Source organism: Suricata suricatta, chromosome 12, assembly GCF_006229205.1.
Source record: "Suricata suricatta isolate VVHF042 chromosome 12, meerkat_22Aug2017_6uvM2_HiC, whole genome shotgun sequence".
NCBI lineage: Eukaryota > Metazoa > Chordata > Mammalia > Carnivora > Herpestidae > Suricata > Suricata suricatta.
In genome coordinates, this window is record NC_043711.1 from 140689 (window position 1) to 158321 (window position 17633).

Below are 17633 nucleotides of genomic sequence, written 5' to 3' on the forward strand. Positions count from 1 at the left end.
AGCTCAGAGCCTGGAGCCGGCTTCGGATTCTGTGTCTCCCCCTCTCTCTGCCCCTACCCCGCTCATGCTCTGTCTCTCTCTCTCAAAAATAAATGTTACCAAAAAAAAGTTAATGTCCCCTCTTCCAAGAAGCCTGCCTGGCTTCCCCCATTGAAAGCCCTGTCTCTACCTCTAGCCTTACTCAGCCCTGGATCCCGCCGGTGGTTCCATCCAGGCCCTAGGCACGGTAGAACTGGGAGTCTGGATCTTAAGGGCAGCACTTAAGTCTCCTTCCTTTGACGTGGACAGTGGGTTAAATGAGCTCCCATGTATGATTCTGACAGTTCTTGTGCCACAGAGATTTATTGGCAAGCAGCTAGAGGGAGAGAAATCGGGCTGCTTCCAGCTTGATTTAGGGCTGGGACCAGGGCTGGCAGCTGGCTGTGCGTCCATGAGAAGCAGGGCAAGAGCCCACGTTTAGCAGAAATGTGAGCAGGGGGCCCCGGGGGACACAGGAGACGTGAGCTGTGCCGGGGACCCGGGCCCTAGCAGGGTGGACCCCAGGTCCCAGGACACAGGAAGCTCCAGCCAGCTGCTAGGCAGGGCTGTCGTTGTCCTTTCCTCTGCCTGATCCGACTTGACCTGCCATGACCAGGAGGAAGAAACTGGGGCACTGGAAGGAAGCTCACCCTGCACGGGGCCAAGGGGTCACAGCCCCAAGGGACCAAAGAAACAGGTGGCCTAGAAGGACCTCAGAGAAGGCAAGATGTGCCTGCTCCCTGCTTCTGCAAGCACCTCTCAGCCAATGCCAGGCCCAGAAGGGGCCTACCCACACCCCGACAACATAGGTAAACTGACACTTAGTCCAGGGGCAGCTGGGGTCCTAACCCCAAAGGTGTCAGGGCATGGTGTCCACAGCCATGGTGGTAGCGCATTTGGAGTGACGGATGCCTATGGTGAATGCCGGCGCCCTGACTTTGGTCATGGTGACCTGCTCAGGGCTGTGAGTGCCAGGGCCAGGAGTCTCCTCCGGGGGCTGGGGTGCACGGGGCCGGCCCAGCATGGTGAAGGCAGGCCAGCGCTGACGGTAGGTGTTGGGGTCGGGGCTATCATACTGGCCCGGGCCTGGAAGCTCAGCAGGGTCCTGAGGGGGACGTACAGGGGGTGTACGGCCCACCACTGTGTAGCTGGGGCTGCTGGGCTTAATGAATATCTGGGAGCCCCACAGGGAGGGCAGGGTATAGGTGTTAGGAGCAGGGGCTGAGGTGTCCTGGAGCTGTGGGCGCAGGCGGGAGCCCAGGGTGAAAGCCGGGGGTGTCCGCTGGCGCACAGGGGCCACCTTCTCTGGACTGTACGCCCCAGGGCCTGGTGTCACCTCCAGACCTGTGAGAATGGGGCAGGATGGTTGATAGGAGGCCCCACCTGCTCAAAGACCTTCCCACTGCGCCCATGCTCCCTGGAGCCCACAGCACTTCTCAAGCAGCCCCAAGGTGTCTCCACTTCCCAGACCTCCCCACACAATCTGTTCTCTTTCAAGCCTCCAGGCCTTTGCCCATGCTCAACCCTCTGCCAGGCATACCTTCCATTTTCCTATTCCCACCTCCCAGGGGCTTCTCACCCTTCCCATCAGCCCCAAAGCCCCCTCCTTCCTGCAGCCTTCCCCACTCCCTCCTCCTAGGCAGGCCCTCACAGCCCTTCCAAGGGCCCTCCAGGCTTGGATCTTCCCCTCCAGACATGGGCACAGTGAGGTAGGATGGTCTCCACATAGGACTAACTCCATCACCAGACTGGGGTCTCATAAAAAGCAAGGGCATGTCAAATCTACTTTAACTCCTCAGCTTAATACACGTTTGAACGGCTGTGTGAGTAGAAGGATGGGAGGTGAGTGGTTGGATGAGGAGTGAATGAGTAGATGAATGGGTCCATGGGTATACAGAGAGATAAAGAGCTGGATTGTGGATGGAGGGATGGACGGATGGAGGGATGGATGGATGGATGGGTTGGTTGTGGATGAAGGGATCATGGGTGGATGGATGGATGGATGGGATGATTGGGTGAATGAATAAATGGGTAGATGAATTGTGGATGGACCAGTAGATGGATGGATGGAAGGATGGATGAATGATTTGGTGGGTGGGTGGATGGATGGGTGGATGGATATTGGATGACTGGGTGGATGATAAATGGGTAGATGGATTGTGGATGGATCCGTAGATGGATCACTGGATGGATGGATGATTGGGTGGGTGAGTGGATGGATGGGTGAGTGGGTGGATGGATGGATGGATGGATCAATTGATGGATTAGATCATGAACAGGTGGGTTCATGGATAGGTCAGTGAGTAGATAGATGGGTAAATGGGTGGATGGATGAACTGATTGACCAGTGAGTGGATGAGCAAATGGGTGACAGGTCAAAAGAGGAGAGGGTGGGTGCATGGGAGACTGGAATCAGGTCATTAAATTAGGCACTTCAGGTGGAAGTGAGTTGTTTAGAGCCTGTGAAGGGGATTGCCACATCTGCCACAGCCCTCGCTGTGCCCCATCATTCCCTGATGCCAAGAATGAGCCCCAAATGCCCTCTGGCAGCATATGTGCACAAGGTCACTGTCACCCAAGCCCATTCCTCATTCAGGCTCTCTCAGGGCCCCCAGCCCCTCCTTGGAGCCCCTTGATTTGTCATTCCAAAGACACTGGAGTTCTAAGAACCTGGTGGTGGGAGGGGAAGGAGCGGACAGAGGCAGAGGCCTGAAAGGGCAGGGTCCGGGTGGGACAGCACCAATCAGATACTCACCCCGAGCCTTGCCCCGGCCCTGCATGGAGTAAGCAGGGGTGCAGCTTCGGCCAAACCGGGTGACTTTTGGGTCCAGGAAGTAGACTGGCCCAGGGCTGACGTCCTGTAGAGATGCTGGGGAGAAGAGTCCGGGGTCCTAAGGGCACCTCTGACGGCCCCGGGGACCCCGCTCAGTGCCCCTGGCCAACCCGACCCCCAGCCCCATCTTGGAGAGAAGGGACCTTAGACCACTGAGGTACGGTTGCCCTGACCTAGGGGCCCTGCTTAGACTTTGTCTGATGAGCACATAAGTGCCCTGGCAACCGCCTGTGCCACCCTTGATCTCTCTTCTGCTGCGGACGAGGGGACCAGCTCGTGGGCAGGTCAGGACGGTGCGCGCAGTGAAGGTGACCAGGCTCTGAGTAAGGCTCTGAGGAGGGCTCTTGGCGTGCTTGGGCTCGTTGTCCTGGGGCGCGCCTGGGGTCTCAGCAGGGCCTCCAGGAGCTTCGTCCATGGGCAGGCCACCTAGCCTATCTCTGCTTCTGTCTCCCCAGAGGCAGGGCGAGGAGATTGAAATGTGAGAGGGTCCAAGGAAGGCAGGCCAGAAGGGGCACTTTCCTGCTGCGGCTGGTCACTGGGGCCGCTTCTAAGCCAGTTAGGCACAAATGCTCGGGCCCCGATGTGTAGCGTGTGTGACCCATATTAATTGGCCGGGGCGCTCTGTGTGCGTGCACCACACGCAGGCAGGAAGCATCTTGCCGTCAAAGGAAGGGCATCCCAGCTCACGCCTGCCCACGACAGGGCCTCTGCCTGTGCCGCCCTACCTGGGTGTCTTGTCTCCTGGGCTCTCCTGAACCCCTCATCCTGCAAAGCCCAGACCATAGGCCTCCTCCTCCAGGAAGTCGTCCACACTGGCCACCACTCACCCTCAACTCCCCAGTCTGTCTGTCCTGCTGTCCCAGAATGTGTCCTGTGAGGAAGACAGAACCTGGGAACCCACGTTGCCCTGGGCCACTGGCGAAGTCCTCAACGCTTCCTGGTGATAGATGTGACGCCAGTCCCCTCATGGGCCTTCCTGAGGACCCCCTGGAGCTCCGTGAATTGGGTTGCAGTTTGGTTTGGGCGTTTGGCTGGTTCTGAAGGCCTCAGCCGCCCCCTCCCCACAAGCCCTTGTCTCGGTGGATCAAAGTCCTCGTTCTGGGCCCTCTGCCACCCCGGTGCACTTGCGACTTCAGAGCAGCTCTAGAAACTGGGGTGATGGAACTTGTGGGCATTTATATGAAGGGCACAATCTTGCCAGAACGTGAGGGTGACACTTCTAATAGGAATGGACAGTGAGCCCCACCGCCCGCTGCCGGTCCACACAGCAGGGACTCCCACCCTGGCATCGCCCCAACACCTGTGAGGAGCTTCGTCTTGCTGGCAGAGAAACTGGAGTTAGGAGGCCACCTCGCCCGCATCTGTTGAGCACCGACTAGATGCCCAGGGCTGTGGCAGCTACTGGTGATGGGCGTTCCCAAGCATCTAACGTCTATCTGTCCCTGAGGACAACCCCTTAAGGAGCGTGTCATCTGTTTGCAGAGAAGGAAACTGGGCCCCAGAGCAGTTAGGCTGCTCGTCCGAAGTCAAGTAGCAAGGGTTCCGCAAGGCGCAGAAGACAGATTCGGGGCCTGGGCACCACACGTGCTGCCTTCTGTCGACAAGGGCAAGGGCGCAGCTGCCTCCTGCCCCCCAGCAAGCTTCCGGCCTCCCTCAGGGCAAATGAGCGCCCCTGCACCCCTCCAAGCCGCCACCCCCACCCGGCGCCCCTGGAGGCCTTACCGGGGCTGGGCCTCCAGAAGAGTGAGTAGGCTGGACTGGCCACCCTGGTGCAGTCGTGGTTGACGTAGCCCACGGTGGACGGCAGGACGTACAAGCCTGGTCCGGAGCCTGCAAGCAAAGTCTTCAGGTCACGGCCTGGGGCTTGACACACTGAGATATTGGGGGAGACCCCGGGGGCCAGCCCCTGAGCCCCTGCCCAGGCTCCCAACCACCCTCTCTGGCAGGTGGAGACTGGAGAGCTGCCCCCCCCCAGGGGGCAGAGTGAGTGAGGGGCATTGTGAGTCAAACCTGAGTCACAGGTAGGAGGGGCTGCAGGCCTAGACACGGAGACACACTGTCACTTTGGGGAAACTGAGGCCCAGACACAGAGACGCACTGTCACAACTGCAGTGTTTGGTGGCCTCAGCAAGAATGTCGGCATCGAGCCCCAGTCCTGCTGTCTCATTACACACGGATAAACGAGGCAGGGGCCTTGACCCTCCCTGAGAATGCACAGCCTCAGAGCCGGGATGCCCCCTCTGAGAGGATGCCCACGGCCCCCGAAGAGCGTGCAGGCCTTCAAGCCCCCACTCTCCCTCTCCTGGCCGCTCTACGCTGCTGAAGGCACTTATCACTAATCCGCTGTAAATCCTGCTTCTTGGTTTTTGCCTTGCCTGAGTCTCCCCCACAGACCCTCGCTGCTCTGTCACTGCCGCAGCAGCACCTGCAAGGCCGCCTGGCCCACACCCGCCACTTCTTGCTGGGTGGAGGGCTGAGAGCCGGCAGAAATGCTATGTTCACGCCCATCCTGCTGGGAGGAAAACTGAGGTTTGGGGAGGAGCAGGGACTCGCCAGAGCCTCCCGCCTCCGGGTGGCTCCCAGGAATTCCAGAAGCCCCGGCGCAGCCCAGCCCAGCCGGGGAGAGTGGCACAGGAAGAGGCCCCACCGCCGCCTCCCTCCTCCCCCGCGGCCGCGCGTACCGTCCTCGGAGGCGGCCGTCCCGCAGGCCCTCCTCAAGCCGGTCCGAGCGCTCGGGCGCTCAGTGGGCAGCCGCGGGCCAGGGTTGGCACCGAGCGTCCCCATGGCGAGCGGGCGAGGCGGCGCGGAGCGCGGGGCCTGGGCAGCTCCGGCCTGCTGTTTTCTCCTCAGCTGCGGCGGCTCCGGCTCCGGGCCTGCAGGTCAGGTGCTGTCCTCAGTCCTTGCAGCTTGTGCTGGTGTCCACGAGCCCCAGCCTCACCACACCCCCTGGGACTGCACAGACAGTCCCTTGTCCCGCAGCCCAGAGTCTTGGGGCCCCGGCCCTAGTGAGCTGGTCGGCGGACGTTGGCCTGGAAGTGGGGCCAGGATCGAGTGTCGGCCAGGTGGCTGGATGGTCCAGGAAAGAATCCAGTGTCAGCTGAGGGGGCCCCCGGGGAGCCGCCAAGCTGGGCAGCCAGGGCCACAAACACAACACCTACAGCCATGTGGCAGAAGGGGGCGGTGAGGTCATGGGCAGTGTGGCCCCATTTCTATAGCTGGAGAAACTGAGTTGCCGCCCAAGGTCAGAGAGTGACTTCACCCCTCTGGGGGCTGCAACTTTAGGCCAAGAAGCATTACTACCTGCCTGCCTGCATTCCTTCCTTCCTTCCTTCATACAATAAGCATTTATTGAGCACTTGCTGCATACAGATTCTATTTAGGTTGGTGGGGACACAACAGGAACAGATAGGTAAGGAGGTGGTGTTGTCAGGAAGGGACAAAGGAGATAAACAGTAACTTAATAAATGAGCACATACTATATAAGAAGGCGTTAAATGTGTTAGAAAACAGAGCCAGGCTGGGAGCCCACGTGCAGGCCAAATGTTGGGGCAGGAGGATGGGTCACGCTGAGAAGGTGACATTCAAACAGAGACCTGAAGGAGAGGAGGGTGGTCTGGGGCGAAGGCGAAACAGGCGGAGGGCGCAGCAGGGACAGGGGTCCCGAGCCTCAAGTGTACCCAGCGTCCTGGAGGAGCCGCGAGGAGGCCCGTGGTGGTTGGAACAGAATGAGCGATGGGGGGAGACGGAGCAGGTCGTGCCGGGTCGGGGCAGGCACCGGGGAGCCCCGGAGGGCTGCGGGCGGAGCCGGGAACCCGCCCGACCGGGTGCTCACTGGCGCCCTCTGGCGGCAGCGGGGAAACAGACCGTGGGCCGCGCCGGGAGACTGGGGGCTCAGGGGAGGGGCTGGTCCCGGGCAGGCGTGGGGAGATGGGGGTGCGGCGGGCTCCACCAGATGGATGGTGGAGGAGGAGGTAAGAAGCAGGTGGATCCTGGATCTATTTAAAAACTAGAAGCAACGGGGTTTGCGGCACATTTGATGTGGGGATGAGTGAACCGGAGGTATTGGGGCCGGTGAACGCGACGCTACCTCTAACCCGGAGGAACATGCAGGGGAGGGGCGGGCCAGGTGTGAGGCGTGGGCTCTCCGGTGGACCGCTAGCTATGCGGGGCCAGGTTGCTGGCTCTCTAGGCCACATAACAGATTCCCCCCCAAACACAGTGGCTTAAAAAACACCCACATGTCTTACGTCATAGCTTCTGAGGACATAGCACACAGAGTTAGGTCCTCTGCTCAGGCTGCAGTGCTGCTGTTGGCCAGGGCTGAGGGCACTTCGGAGGGGCTCCCTTGGGGAGGGGCCCACTTCCCAGCTCCTGGGGGTGGTGCAGGATCTTTCCTTGTGGTTGTGGGACTGGGGGCCCACCTCCAAGCAGGCCTCCTTAGTTTTCAAAGCCCCAAAGGAAAAAGTCTCCCGCAGAGACCAGGATGGAGCTGACATTGTTTACAACAGTAAGGGGGGGGGCAGGTGTCCCCACCAAGGGCCCTGGGTCTTACCTCTCTCAGCCTCGTCTGCCTCTTCCTGAATCCATTATTAGCTCCTCCTTTGATCATTGAAGGAATATCACTGTCCCCAAATTCACTCACGTCCCTTCTTCCCCTGCAACTCATTTTCCGTACAAGAACTAAAGGATCTTTTGAAATCAAAAGTCACCCCGTACCCATGTCTTGTTTACAAAACATCCCCCAGGCTCCCACTGTGCCATGAACAAATCCAAACTCCTAACCTCACCTTTGTCTGGCTGTGAGGGCACAGACTGAACTTATTGGGCACCTACTACATACCAGCCTCTCAGAAGGGGCCACCAACACAGCCTACAAGAAACAGAATGCAAACCACATGTGCAATTTCAAATTTTCTAGCAGCTGTGTCAAAAAAAAAACCAAGAAAATTTTAATAATACATTTTATTTAACTCAACATAACCAAAATATTATTTCAGCATACAAAAAATTTAGCTTGAGACATTTTACATTCTTTTCTCGTGATAATGCTTCAGAACCTAGTGTGTCTTGTGCTCACAGCACATCTCAGCCTGGAGGGCCACATGTGGCCCCTGTGTGGTCAGCAGATTTAGAGTGCTTTAGAACTAAACCCTTGGCGCCTGGCGGGCTCAGTCGATTGGGCATCCGACTTCGGCTCAGGTCACGATCTAGCAGTTGGTGGGTTGTGGGTTTGAGCCCCAAGTTGGGCTCTGTGCTATCGGCTCAGAGCCTAGAGCCTGCTTTGGAGTCGGCGTCTCCCCTCTCTCTCTGCCCCTCCCCCGCTCGCACTCTGTCAAATATCAATAAACAGAAACAGAAACAGAAAAAGACCTAAACCCTTAGTCCTGTGGCAGTCAGGTCCCATAGAGGGCACTGCACAATGTCCGGGGACATTTTCGGTTGTGAAGACTGGGTGAGAAGAGTGCTTCTCACACATGAGGGTCCGGGGGCCAGGGGTGGGCCCCCACCCCCGCAATGCTGCAGGGGACACCTGCGGAGGCTGCAACCAGCATTTGTCCAGGCAGGTCAGGCGCCCACATAGCCAGCACTGACGTGCTTGGACAGGATGCTTCCAGCCTTCTAGAGGCCCCATCGTGCCCCCTTCCAGTCACCCCCTCCCCTCTACCCTGTAACCACCATCCTGACTTGAAAAGCAGGGCTGCATTGCCTTCCCCCGCCCCCTGCCCTCTCTCCTAGACCTAGTATATAGGATTCATCCTCTTGCTGCGTCCAGTTGCAGACCGTCCGTTTTCATCACTGGGTGTAATATCCGTGGCCTGAAGACAGCACACTTTATTTGATGAGCTTCTAGGGGTTTCCCTTGCTGCAGATGGTGCTGCTCCCAACACTCGAGGCGTAGGGCTCAGCCCGTGCCGAAGCCCCAGGGCCTCACTGGGCCTGTGTGTTGAACAGCGAGGGGGCCCTTGTGGCTGGAGCAGCATAGCAAGAGGGAGAGAAGGAGATGGAGAGGGAGGGCAGGGAGGAGGGCGGGGTGAGGGGCAGGTGGCGGACATGGGCTTTTACCCTGAGGGAGGCCGGAGCCCTGAAGGGCCCTGGGCACAGGAGGGGAGAGGTCAGGTGCAAGAGAAAAGGACTCAAGAATGGCTACAAGGCTTGGACCTGAATCTCCTGAAGAATGGATCTGACCTGAACCCAGATGAGGGGTCTGGTCTCACCCACACTCCTGTCACATGCCAGCACGCGCACGTGCAGGCACACACACAGGCAGGGGCAGTGGGAGTCTGGAGCATGCGCACAGCAAACACCTGTGACTTGTGGCTGAAGGGAGACTATTGCTTAACCACCTCCGCTGTCGGTGCAGGTCCCCGCCATTCCCTTCTGAAATCATCTGGAGGCTGAACGTGGGGACACACGCCCAGGAGGCTGGGTTCACTGAGTGACCTGCTGCTTTCTGTCCCTGGCACGCGGGTGGCAGCAGGCCAGCGGGCCAGCTGCAGCTCTGGCCTCCCATCTGCCATGATCTGTCACTTCCCACCCACTCCCCTGGGGCACTCGCAATTGTCCTCTATCCCAGGCCAGCCCCCTGTCCCTACGCCAGCCCCCTGACTCAGACTCACGCGCCTCTGTGGCTGTCTGCCCCTTTGTTCTGAGGAGACTCTAACAAAGAAGACTTGTTCTCCCCAAGACAAGAACACAGTGAACTTGCCAGGCTCCTCTCCTGACTCCATCCAGGAAAGTGGCAGCTCTCCACGTGGGACAGAGCAGGGGTAGGTTCAGCCCTAGTGTTCTGCTGGGCACCCAGCTGCATGTGTGCCCAGTCCCCGTTTTACAGATGCAAACACTGAGGTTCAGAGGAAGGAAGGGCTTATATTCAGAGGACTGGAGGGCTGGACAGGGGTCCCAGCAGGCTTTTCTGGAGCCTACAAACTCCTACCCAGCCAAGTCCTTTCTCTCCTCTCTGGGTCTATCCATCCCTCTGGTGAAGCTCTCAGCCCTCTTTGCTTTTCTAGAACACACTAGGCAGCCCCAGCCTCACGGCCTTTGCACTCACTGTACCTTCTACCTGGTACACCCTTTCCCACACAGATGCTTGCTAATTCTCTTCAGTTCCTTCAAGTCTCTGCTCAGACCTCTCCTTGTAAACAAATCTTCCTCTGACCACCCAACCGGATCCTACAACTGGCCCATCCGCACACTACCAGCCCCTCTGCCATCTGACTTGTTTTTTCTCAGATTTTATCACTAGCTAATGCAGCACACCATTCACCCACTGCCCAGGGGTACGCTGCAGGTTCTGAGGCGACTGTTCAGCTTGCAGGAGTTTTGTGAGCCGGTTGATGTCATCATGGCAGCCACGATGGGAACGACACCACAGGAATCAGCACGCACCACAGAGTTAGGCTTTTTACCCTGCTCCTCCTGCCCGCCCCCCATCAGAAGGAAAGCTCCTTGGGCAGGGGTCTGCCCACCTGGCTGTCTGCTGTCACCCTGGCACCTAGAACAATGCTTGGCATCTAGTAAGCACTGAATAAATATTTGTTGAATTGGGTGACCCTCATCCCTAGCAACTGCTCTCAGACATCAGGCCCCCGTGACAAACCACCCTTCCGCTGGACTCTCCTCTCTGGCACCATTTCACCAGACGCCAGAAACATCCTCCAACCTTTAGATAAAACCCTCGCGTTCCCCAGCACCTTGGTCCCCGGCCGGGGAATAAGCCCCTGGCCTCCAGCAAGAGGGCTCCATCTCGGATAGGGATCCCAGCGCCCCTAGTCACCCCCGAGGCTGCGATCCCGGCGGGGAAGAGAGCAGGAACTCCTTGGCCTCGGACTCTGGTCCCAGAAACCCTCCTCTGTGCACTCAGCCCGCGCATATATATCGAGCGCCTGCTGCCCCCGGGTTCCGCAGGAAGGACCATCCAGGTCCTCTTGCTGCTCCCCAAGACTGGCTGCTCGACCGAGTCGTCCGGCCGGTGCCCACCGCAGAGGGCTGGGGGGCGGGGGGCGAGCACTGCGCCCGCGTCGTTCGCTGTAAAAGACGCGCGGCCGGGAGGCTCCCGGAGCGCACGGCTCCTCGGGCGCCCTCGCGAGCAGCCAGGCGCCGACAGCGTCCACGCGCGAGTCCTCGGCTCGCGGCCCCGGAGGCGCAGCGTGCGGAGCCTTGTGGGAAACACCGGCCTGCGGTGCGCGGCATGCCGGGAGTTGTAGTGCAGTAGGGCGGGGCGAGCGCGGGGGCCGCCGGGACTTGTGGACCGGGGCCGGCGCCTGGAGGACGCTGGATGCGACACTGCTCCCGGAGACATGGAGCGGCGGACGGCAGCGTCCTGCTGGCTAAGAAGATGGGCGTCTAGGACGGCGGCTCTGAGAGTGTCCGAGTCCCTGCCCACCCGTGACCCTCGGCGCTGGCCCGATCCGGGACCCCACCCCCAGCCCTAACCATACTGGGCACGCATAGCCCATGTGGGCCAGCTGGGACTCCAGTCTTAGCCTTGGACGCTGAACCCTAACCCCTTCCCTTCGCAAGACCCCCAAATCCAGCTTGGTACACCCAGGCCCCTGCCGCAGACACCCAGGCACAGTCCTGCAACCTCAGTTCCTACCCTCCCTGCAGAAACACCTCCACTCTCTGAACTGGCCCTGCTTCATCACTCGGACCTGACTAGTCTCCCATCCTGCCCAAGCCCCGGGGCCCAACCCCTGTCGCTGGTGCAGAGGCCTGAAAGTAGCTTCTTGGGCAGAGAACTTCTCTGAGGGGCTCTGCTCAGAGCAGACTGTGACCCCCAGCCTCAGCCCCTCCCTATCCAGTCTGGCCCACTGGACCCCCAGCCTCAGTCCCTTCTCTCCACGGTCCTCACCCATCCAGCACTTCCCAACCCCTGAAGTTTCCAGCACTGCTGGCATTGGGGCTTGATTGTTCTCTGGGCTCTGTGGGGGTTGGAGCAGCAGTGGCCCCTTTCTCCATGCCAGGAACACCCCCTCCTCCCTGCCGACAACCACATGCCTCTGCTTCACGTAACCCAGAATCACCTGGGTGTGTTAAAACACCAGGGATTCCCAGGTCTTAGCCTGGGGGTAAGTGGAGAAGAGGGGAGCTACCCACCTAACCAAAGGACATTTCTATTCTGTGTCCAAGACAGGCCACAAACCCAGCCTGAAGACAGAGACCCCTGCCCACTAGCACACACAGCCCACTTAAATTCTCCAGCAACCATGTTGGGAAAAAATGGAAAAAAGTGACATAAATAGGGGCACCTGGCTGACCCAGTCAGTGGAGCATATGACTTGTTCTCAGTGTTGTGAGTTTGAGCCCCACACTGGGGTGGAAAGATTACTTAAAAATAAAGTCTTGGGGCACCTGGACAGCTCAGTTGGTTAAGCCTCCAAGTGTTGATTTCAACTCAGGTCAGAATCTCTTGAGGTGGAGATTTTTCTTGAGATTCTCTCTCTCCCTCTGCCTCTACCCCTTCCCAGCTCATGCTCAATAAATAAATAAGTAAATAAATAAATATCTTTTTTTCTCTTTTCCTCCCTGGCTGATTGAAGGGCAACCGCCATCATGAACCACATGGTAACTATCCAGACCAGGAAGTTCATGACCAACTGACTACTTCAGCGGAAACAGATGGTCATTGATGTCCTTTACCCTGGAAAGGCAACAGTACCTAAGACAGAAATTCGGAAAAAACTAGCCAAAATGTACAAGACCACACCAGATGTCATCTTTGTATTTGGATTCAGAACCCATTTCGGAGGTGGCAAGACCACTGGCTTTGGCATGATATATGATTCCTTGGATGATGTGAAGAAAAACGAACCCAAACATAGACTTGCAAGACATGGCCGGTATGAGAAGAAAAAGACATCAAGAAAACAGCGAAAGGAATGCAAGAACAGAATGAGGAAAGTCAGGGGAACCGCAAAAGCCAATGTTGGTGCCGGCAAAAAGTGAGCTGGAGATCGGACGACAGAAGGAGTAAAGATTGTGCTGTGGCTCTCTGGTGGTTGTGCAGATTTTCCTTGAGAGGATTAGTAAACTAAGAACTTTTATGTGAAAATCTAGATAAATAAATATCTTTTCAAAAGGTAGCAGAGGGGCACCTGAGTGGCTCAGTTGGTTAAGCAGCCAACTTCCTTAGGCTCAGATCATGATCTCACAGTTCACGAGTTTGAGCCCCGCATCAGGCTCTCTGCTGAGGGAGGCTCGCTGTCAGCGCAGAGTCCCCTTCTGACCCTCTGTCCCTCTCTTTCTGCCCCTCCTGTGCCCACTCTCTCTCAAAAATGAATAAACATTTTTAAAAATTTTTTAAAGTTTATCTTGAGAAAGAGAGAAAGCACAGTCGAGCAAGGGAGAGGCAGAGAGAGAGAGGGCAAGAGAGACCCCCAAGCAGGCTCTTCGATGTCAGTGCGGAGCCCAGTGTGGGGCTCCAACCCACGAACCAGCAGATCATGACCTGAGCTGAAACCAAGAGTCGGACATTTAACTGACTGAGCCACCCAAGTGCCCCAAAAATAAATACGTATTTTTAATAATTTTAAGGGGCACGTGAGTGGTTCAGTCGGTTGAGTGTCAGCCTTCAGGTCAGATCATGAAGTCACAGTTCATAGTCTGAGCCTTGAATCAGGCTCTCTGCTGTCAGTGTGGAGCCTGTTTCAGACCCTCTGTCTCCCTCTCTCTCTGCCCCTTCTCCACTCACATTCTCCCTCTCTCTCTAAAAATAAACATTAAAAACATTTTTAATAAACAATTATAAAGTAGCATAATAAAATGAGTTTTATAAAATGTAAAATAAAATGTATTTTATATATAGTATAGCATAATGTATTTTATATATACAGTTCTTTCTGTATTTAATAAATATTAGAATGTATGACATTCTTCATACTAAATCCTCAAAATCTAGTATGTATTATTTTACAGTTCATTTTCATTGGGCATTTTTCATCTGTACTTAAGATTTAATAAAATTGCAGCTGAAAAAGTAGGTTCACAAAGCCAAGTTGTTCCAAACATACTTAAAAGTTTTCTAGTGGTTGAGTCAGATATCCACTTTTAAGTTGACATTTTAATTAAAAACTACATTTCAGGTGGTCTGTGGGCACAAGTCACTGACAGTGGTGCCCTGCCCTCAGTTCATCATATGGCCCAAACTGTCACCGCACCAGCCCAGCCCTCCTGCAGGTCAGGGCGGGACAGGCAAGTGGGCGTCCAAAAGACGGACATGTGGACAGGTAGATGCACAGACGGTGGGCAGATGACGGATGGATGTGTGGGTAGACAGATGCTCAGTGAGTGGCAAGAGGGATGGATGGCACAGGGGCACGCTGACAGGTAGGTCTCTGGTTAGTCTGACAGGCCTGACCCCAGAGCCCCACCCTGCTCTAGCCCGACCTCCTAGGGTCAGTTTAGGCCTGTTCTGCCCCTTGCCCTGGGGGGTGTCTGGGAGGGGGTGCCAACTTACCTGCAGTCCCGTCCCTGGGACTCATGCAGAACATGCTTGCCAGCATCAGTGGCCTGTGCAAGGGGCTGGGCCCCCTCATCTACAGCTTTGTCTTCTGCCTGTTCCACATGGAACTGAGCAAATGGTGGCCCGGGCCCCAGACAAAGCTGTCAGGACCAGCACGGCACCCTATAGACAAGCCCTTCACCCACCTGCATCCCACCTGCCTGCCTCCAGGGACACCCACATTGACCTCTGACACTCACTATCTTCTCGCTAGCCCATCAGCCAGGGCCACCCTTCCCCTTTGGCACCTGCTCTGCTCTCCTCGTGCCCCTGGTCACACTTCTGACCCCCTCCCTCGCCACCCCCCGCCCCGGCACAATCGTCTGCCTCAAAGCCCAGTACCCATGAGAAGCTTGACGCCAGGTCCTCAAGCTGTCCCGCAGCCCTGCGGGTGGGACCCCCATCACCAAGAAGCGGCTGCTGGAGGACCGCATAGCCTGAGTCAGCTACAGGACCTGAGGTTAAGGGTTACACTTCTGGGAGCCCTGGCCCCACCAGCTCCTGCTCAGCCTTGGGGTTGTGGAACCAGCACCCCAAAGTCAGCTGTCATCAAGATGTGCCTTCCGGCTCCTCAGGGCCTAAGGATCCTCAAGGCACCCCCACAGTTGCCTGTTCGTCTCCCTCAGCGCTACCCAAGCCTGAGCCCTGCACTCCTGGTGAGGACAGCCGTAGTCCCCAGGGACCCTGGGCCCACAGCTGCGGGGCCTCTGCGGACCATCCCCCCCCCCCCGCCACACTGGGGGCCTCCACCCAGTCTGTCTGAATCAGACATCACAGCCCGAAGCCTCTGCCCGCTTGATGCTCACGACAAGGGCTCAGGCCGAGTGCAGACCCCAGGCTCTAGCAGCCCTGGGACAGCTACCTGGCCACCACCAGTTTGGGGTTGAGCTTCATAGAGAAAGACATTCACCGGGCAATGTTGTCTTCCGGGCATTCAGTGTTCATTATTTCCTTGGGGCTCTGACCCCCACTCCTGGGAGTCATTCCTGCCCAGGCTCCTCTCTTTGGTTAGCTCAACCAGGCAACTTCAGGGCATTCCTCCAGCCCTCTAGAGCCTTCTGCATGGGTCTTTATTAAAGGATCATTCACAGTCTCCATATCCTTCTTCTCTCCACCATCCCCGAGACCCACAGAAGCAGGGAGGGACCACGGGGCGTGGCAGGGCGGGGGAGGGGCACATCTAGGTCTGGGGGTCCTGCTCTCATAGCTCCAGCCCACCTCAAAGGAAGAGCTGTGAGCCCCCAACTGACCAATAGTACCAATGAATGGAACTGGCTCAGCCCAGGTGGGAAGGATGTCCCTGAAGAGATTGGGCATCTCTGGGGGGCTGGGCAAGCTGGTCTCCCCTGGATGCCCTCTGAGGAAGCCAGTCCCCCCTCAGAGCACTGCTGCTGTCATAGGAAGGTGGAGGGCAGGATGACATGTCTTGGGAGGGCTGGGACCCTCCATGGGAAGGAGGTTTCCTGCCAAGGCCACTGAGGACTTCCTCCTGGGTGGGGACAATGCCAGGAAGAGGGGGGGATCTGCAGGCAGGCACCGCAGGAAGCTCGGGTTGGGGGGGCGGGGGGAGGGGGAGGGAGGACCTCAGTCCCCACCCAGGCGGCTCCATGGGCTCAGTCTCCTAACAATGAGACCAGACACCCCACAGGCAGGCGGGAAAGGCAGCTCAGTCCCTGCTGGTGCTGGTCCTGGGCTCCCAGAGTTCCCCATCTCTCCTGGCCCCTGCCCCATCCCTCTTCCCCCCTCCTCCTCCCTGCTCTCCCCCAGGCCCCAGGTTCCAGCTCCTCCTCACCTCTGCCCAGACCCCTCTTCATCTCATCAGCCCACCTGTCCTTCCCTCTAGGCACCCATATCAGCAGCGATTAGAGCTGTGACTGTCCTTGAGCTTGGAGGTCTGTCATCCACACAGGTAGAGCGTCTGGAGCTTGGAATGAGCACCATGGAGCACTGGTGATGGATGGGGAGGCGTGGCCTGGAGAGCTGGGTCACACCCTACAAGAAGCCTCAGCAGGGAGGGAAGCAGGAAGCAGGGTCAGGGGCTGGGAAGAGGCCCATTCACTGGGCCCACTGCCCCCTGCCTGGGTTAAGAGCCCAGCTTCCCGAGAAAGGCCCACACCTCCGGCCTGGGGAGGGCCGCACCTTGGAGTCCACCTTCCTGTGCCGACTTTCCCGGCACAAGGCTAGAGGGGGATGGGACCAAGGAAGATAGGACTCTGAGCTCCACATTTGGACCCTCACCTCACTGACGCCTCAGTTTCTCTCCTGTGCTGCCCGCCTCTGCTCCTGCGCCTCGTTTCTGCCTCTGGCAATTAAGACACTGAGAAGATACAGGCTTGGAGCTAGTGGCACATGGATACTTGACTGCCAGGGAAACTGAGGCACGGGCCACCCTGAGGTCAGCCTGAGACAAACTAGGACCCTTCCACTCTTTTCTTCCTACATGCCTATTGTGCCCCGGGTCTGGGGTCCTGGGGTGGGGGTGGGGGAGCCACAGCAGGCAAGATCCACCTCCAACAAAAGAAAAATGTGATTTCAGCTACATGACTTCATTAAAGGCTACAAAGAAAATGCACTGGGAGAAAGTGAAATGCAGGAGGCAGGGGTGAAGCTGTGGGGAAGCCTGAGGAGGCAACATTTGGGCAGAGACTGAACACGGGGAGGGCACAGCCCTGCAAGGCTCCCGCCAAGGCGAGGGCTCTTCCCTTTGTGCCCCAGGCAGCCTTGCTGCCCAGCGTGCCCAGGAGGGTGTTTCTCTGGGTGCTGGGTGGTGCATGGCCACAAAGCACAAAGAAAGGAGGCCAGGCTGAGGAGCAGGGAGGAGACGGTGGACAGATTTCTCAGGACTCACTGATGACAGCTGTGAGTGGGGAGCCTGGCCAGAGTCCCTTCCCAGGCCTCCCCGGGGCTCTAGGCGCCTGCAGGGAACAGCAGGGAGGTCCCAGGCTCCCAACAGCCCTAGCTGTCTCACCTGAGGGGGGCAAGCCCAGAGGCAGATGGCACAGGTCTCAGCTCCATCACCCCCAGGAGACCCCACGTCTAAGAGGGAGACCCCACCATCCCCACAAGATCCTCATCCTGAAGGACCCCTCTTTCAGAAGATTACCTCCCAGAAGACCCCATCGCCAAAGGACCCATCCCCCCCAGGAGCCCTCCCACCCCCACCCCCAAAGACACTCGCCCCCAGAAGGCCCACCCCAGAAGAACCCCAGCCACCCACCCATCTCTGCACTTCTGCTTGAGGAGTCTGCTCTCCATCGCGCCCCTCCCCCACCCCACCCC

The 17633-nt window shown here is 57.8% G+C and overlaps 2 protein-coding genes and 1 pseudogene across 2 annotated transcripts in view; 2 read left to right on the forward strand and 1 right to left on the reverse strand.

Annotated features, from left to right (window-relative positions):
- Positions 1 to 322: 322 nt before the first annotated feature.
- On the reverse strand, positions 323 to 5635 carry ODF3L2 (outer dense fiber of sperm tails 3 like 2). Its single transcript, XM_029916330.1, has 5 exons — positions 5533 to 5635; positions 4574 to 4700; positions 3679 to 3722; positions 2774 to 2887; positions 323 to 1362 (listed from the first exon to the last, which is right to left on the reverse strand). The coding sequence occupies exons 1-5, from the start codon at positions 5633 to 5635 to the stop codon at positions 878 to 880; spliced, it is 873 nt and encodes a 290-aa protein (XP_029772190.1). The 3' UTR covers positions 323 to 877.
- A 6771-nt stretch (positions 5636 to 12406) lies between these two features.
- Positions 12407 to 12926, forward strand: LOC115274663 (annotated as a pseudogene).
- A 1143-nt stretch (positions 12927 to 14069) lies between these two features.
- Positions 14070 to 17633, forward strand: part of MADCAM1 (mucosal vascular addressin cell adhesion molecule 1) — a 7916-nt gene continuing 4352 nt past the window's right edge. Inside the window, exon 1 of the mRNA XM_029916331.1 lies at positions 14070 to 14079. Within this exon, the coding sequence (XP_029772191.1) occupies positions 14070 to 14079 (10 nt within the window). The remainder of the gene's footprint in view (positions 14080 to 17633) is intronic.